The sequence below is a fragment of the Erpetoichthys calabaricus genome, chromosome 2, assembly GCF_900747795.2.
Source record: "Erpetoichthys calabaricus chromosome 2, fErpCal1.3, whole genome shotgun sequence".
NCBI classification, from domain to species: domain Eukaryota; kingdom Metazoa; phylum Chordata; class Cladistia; order Polypteriformes; family Polypteridae; genus Erpetoichthys; species Erpetoichthys calabaricus.
Genome location: NC_041395.2, coordinates 155,069,738 through 155,073,308, shown reverse-complemented (window position 1 = coordinate 155,073,308; position 3,571 = coordinate 155,069,738). Strand labels below are relative to the sequence as shown.

The window sequence follows — 3,571 nt, the reverse complement described above, 5'->3', positions numbered from 1 at the left end:
TTTAAGCCTGAGAAATCACCCCGTAAATGCACACGTTTAATTGCACATGTGTTAATATGTATGCTTACACAGTATTAAAAGACAGTCAAAAATTAACGTCATTTACCTTCGTTCCCGCGTGTGACTCGTGCTGTAAATCTCTTCCTTGTTTTTAGTTCACGTGATTACGTAGGAGGCGTGATGACGCGATACGTGACTCCGCCTCCTCCATTACAGTGTATGGACAAAAAATATGTTCCAGTTATGACCATTACGCTTTGAATTTCAAAATGAAACCTGCCTAACTTTTGTAAGTAAGCTGTAAGGAATGAGCCTGCCAAATTTCAGCCTTCCACCTACACGGGAAGTTGGAGAATTAGTGATGAGTCAGTCAGTCAGTCAGTGAGGGCTTTGCCTTTTATTATTATAGATACTGAACCTGGTTTGATCATACGAAATTCTAAAAGTCAGGGCTTTCTCAATTCTGTTTGCAATCGCTCCAGCAGGATGTTAATATCAGTATTTTAAAAGGAAATGGGTCCGATTAGTTTACATGCTTTTTATTTTTCTTAGGAAAAAAATTTTATACATACCTAAGAGATATTTCGGTGAGGGGTTATTTTCTATTAGAGGAATTTTTTTAATATAATACTGACATTTAGAAAAAAATGTTAACCTATTCTGATTTTTTTAGTTAAGTTCTAATAATAGGGTCCAGGAATATTACTATCAGAAAAACCTATCCATTCATTTTTATAACCTGTGTAATAAAAATTCAGGGAGATGGGGTGCCACAGCCAGATCAGATAGAGTTCGGTACAAAGTAGGGACCACATGTAGGCTCCACAGAGACAGTGACCAGTCTGGGCTTAAAGCCCAAAATGCAAGAGCTGTGAGACAGCAGTGCTACCAGTGTACCACCACCTAGCCCATTCTGGTATAGCTATGTCATCATACCTGAAATGGACTGTGCAAAGGGAAAAGCTGCTGGTGTGTCAAAAAATTACAGAAGGAGAGTTGTGGCTTCATTCAGCAATGCTAGGCCTTGATGCCAATTGTTAAATCTGTGTTCATTTTTTAAAAAGAAAAAAATTAACTGTATATAAGCATTGCTAATAGTGGTAGGAGGATTTTAAGATGGCAGTTCCAATATCTTATTTATCAGGTGAGCTAATGCTCTGTTATTTTTATTTATAGCTATTAAGTTTGAATGGGACATATACAGTACATGACATTTTCATACTCAGACTAGCAAAAGTATTTTTTTTTCCTCTCCGTAGGCCTGTTAGATTTAGCATTCTTAACCAACCAAGTGTGCAGTATCATTAAACCCGGATGAAATCCTTTACACTTAATTACCTTCATTTTGGAAGTTGATACTTTATCTGACAACTTTTAACTGGTAAGATGATCTATGTTGTGACTTGCAATTGTAAAAGCATCAATGAATCATGAACTACTGTTATTTTTTAAGGCGTATCAGCATCTTCCGTATTTTGTATGAGTCTGAAATTGAAAACTTGGAAAAGTCTTAAATTATCCAGCATCAAGTATAAAATGCTTTTTAAGAGGGTGTCTATTTCCATTTGCATGCAAATATTTAAATGAACATTACATGATAATTTATAGGTAAGTAAAACAGGAAGTTACTTCACTCAGCTATAATGAGGTGTATGACCAGTAGAGAGATAAGCATGCTGGATTCAGTTTTTGTATCTAATATTAGTGCCTCCAAAGATGTAATGATTGCCTAGCATATTTAAAGTGATTTGCAGTTTATCATTGAAAAGCTCTTTTGACAGATGAAGTCTGATTAATGGAAAACTCTCAGAAGAGGCATTGACTAAGAACGTGATGTTTGTATTACATAATTAAAGAGCAATCAGATTTACAACATAAAATGATGTCATTAACCAGAACAAAATGCTTTGATGTAAAAGAGTTGGATTTACAGTTAAAGCTATTACCTACATCATTTATTATTGATACAGGCAGCTTCATTACAAGAGTCACAGTTAAAGTCAATGTCTAATTCTAAAATATTTATTTATTAGTGATTTTTACTCACTGAATGAATGTCTCTACCCAGAGAAAACTATTAAGGGGATAAAATAAAGGTTCCTCCTTCATTTTGGGATAATAAAACAGTTCCTTCCAGCAATGATTTAGACCGTCCTTAAAAAAGCAAGGAGTACTCTTAAATTTGTCCCAATTTTGGAAGGGATATTTTCAGATGCACACCAGGTAGCTAACTGGCAGTTAACAGAATATACGCCGTTCAGTTGTGACAGCGCTTTCTACATTAGCACACGTTACTGCGAAGCTCCTGTTTAATGCAGGATTACAAGTGTGAGCACCAGGACATGAACACAAGTCTCTTTGTAATCAAAAGATTTAATCTTGTGAATACCTCTACACTGGTCTTAAAAGGGTACAACTAAATATAAAACACTCTTCAATATCTTTATCCTCTCCTCTGCTCCTCCAGGCAAGCTTTGTGCTTCCTGCCAAATCTGGCTCGATCATATGAGGTTCAGTGACTCCTTTTATCTTGGACCAAGGAGTACTTCCACTACCAGGACATAGCCTGATGGAAGTCCTTCTGGGTCAATTAGATATGCCAAAAAATAAGGATTGTAAATCCCTACAACTCCCCCCAGTGGCCCAGCATGGGACTACAGGCTCCTGCATGCCTACAGGTGTCCTTGTGGGAAGACTAAACCAGGAAGGCTGCCATCTAGCTTATTGGGGAAGAAAATGTCCCAAATAAATTGTCTTCCTCAGTCCCTCTGTGTTACTGGCCTCCCGACCAGGTAAGGATCTCTGTTCACTCCCAGCTGGAATGCCAGTCCCTGTCTGCCATCCATTACACTAGGTAAGGAGTTTATAGCTATCCATATTACACACTCCCTGTCACTACTTCAGGCAGTTTACAAATACACAGCTATGTATAACTATTTTAAACTTATATTTTTTAACAATAAAGCACATGAAAGTTGCTTAACTTTCTAAGGATCACACATTATGAGACTGGTGAGGACTGACTTTTCACTCTTTTGACATACCTTCCAATTTATTAACCACTAGACCACAATATCAGAGCCATTGCTATGCCCTGGTATGGTATTGTGAGGGATATCTGGCATCCTTACCTGGCTAGGACACCCACAAGATGAAATGACAAAGGGAGACAGCTTACACAGGGCTGTTGGTTCTTGTGGCGGCCACCAGGGTGGAGCTGCAGGATTTGGGAGTCCCTACTCCATTAGGGCACCAACCTCACCTGGAAGTGCTTTGGAGGTGCAGCTTCATATCACTGGAATTTCTCTCTGGCCTTAGATAAAAGGAACTGTCTGACGTACTTGAGGGTAACCAGAGTCGGGAGGAAGGAGGACAAAGCTTGTGAGGAGGAGGTAGTGGAGGCAGTGTCCAAGAGAAGGACAGAGAGAGAGAGAAGACACAGTATTGCTGTGTGCTGTGCTATGTTGTTAAACTTGTGATGGCAGTGGTGGGAAATGCTTATAGAGAAGAGTTTCCCACAATAAAAAAAAGCTCTCTTATGCTTTTACACTTGTGTATAAGCCTGCTTGTG

The 3,571-nt window shown here is 38.6% G+C and overlaps 1 protein-coding gene across 1 annotated transcript in view; it reads left to right on the top strand.

Annotated features, from left to right (window-relative positions):
* LOC114643509 (sodium/hydrogen exchanger 9) overlaps positions 1-1,365 on the top strand; it is a 518,850-nt gene extending 517,485 nt beyond the window's left edge. The window contains exon 16 of the mRNA XM_051922914.1: positions 1,260-1,365. Coding sequence (XP_051778874.1) covers positions 1,260-1,268 — 9 coding nt within the window. The 3' untranslated portion in view covers positions 1,269-1,365. The remainder of the gene's footprint in view (positions 1-1,259) is intronic.
* Positions 1,366-3,571: the final 2,206 nt, after the last annotated feature.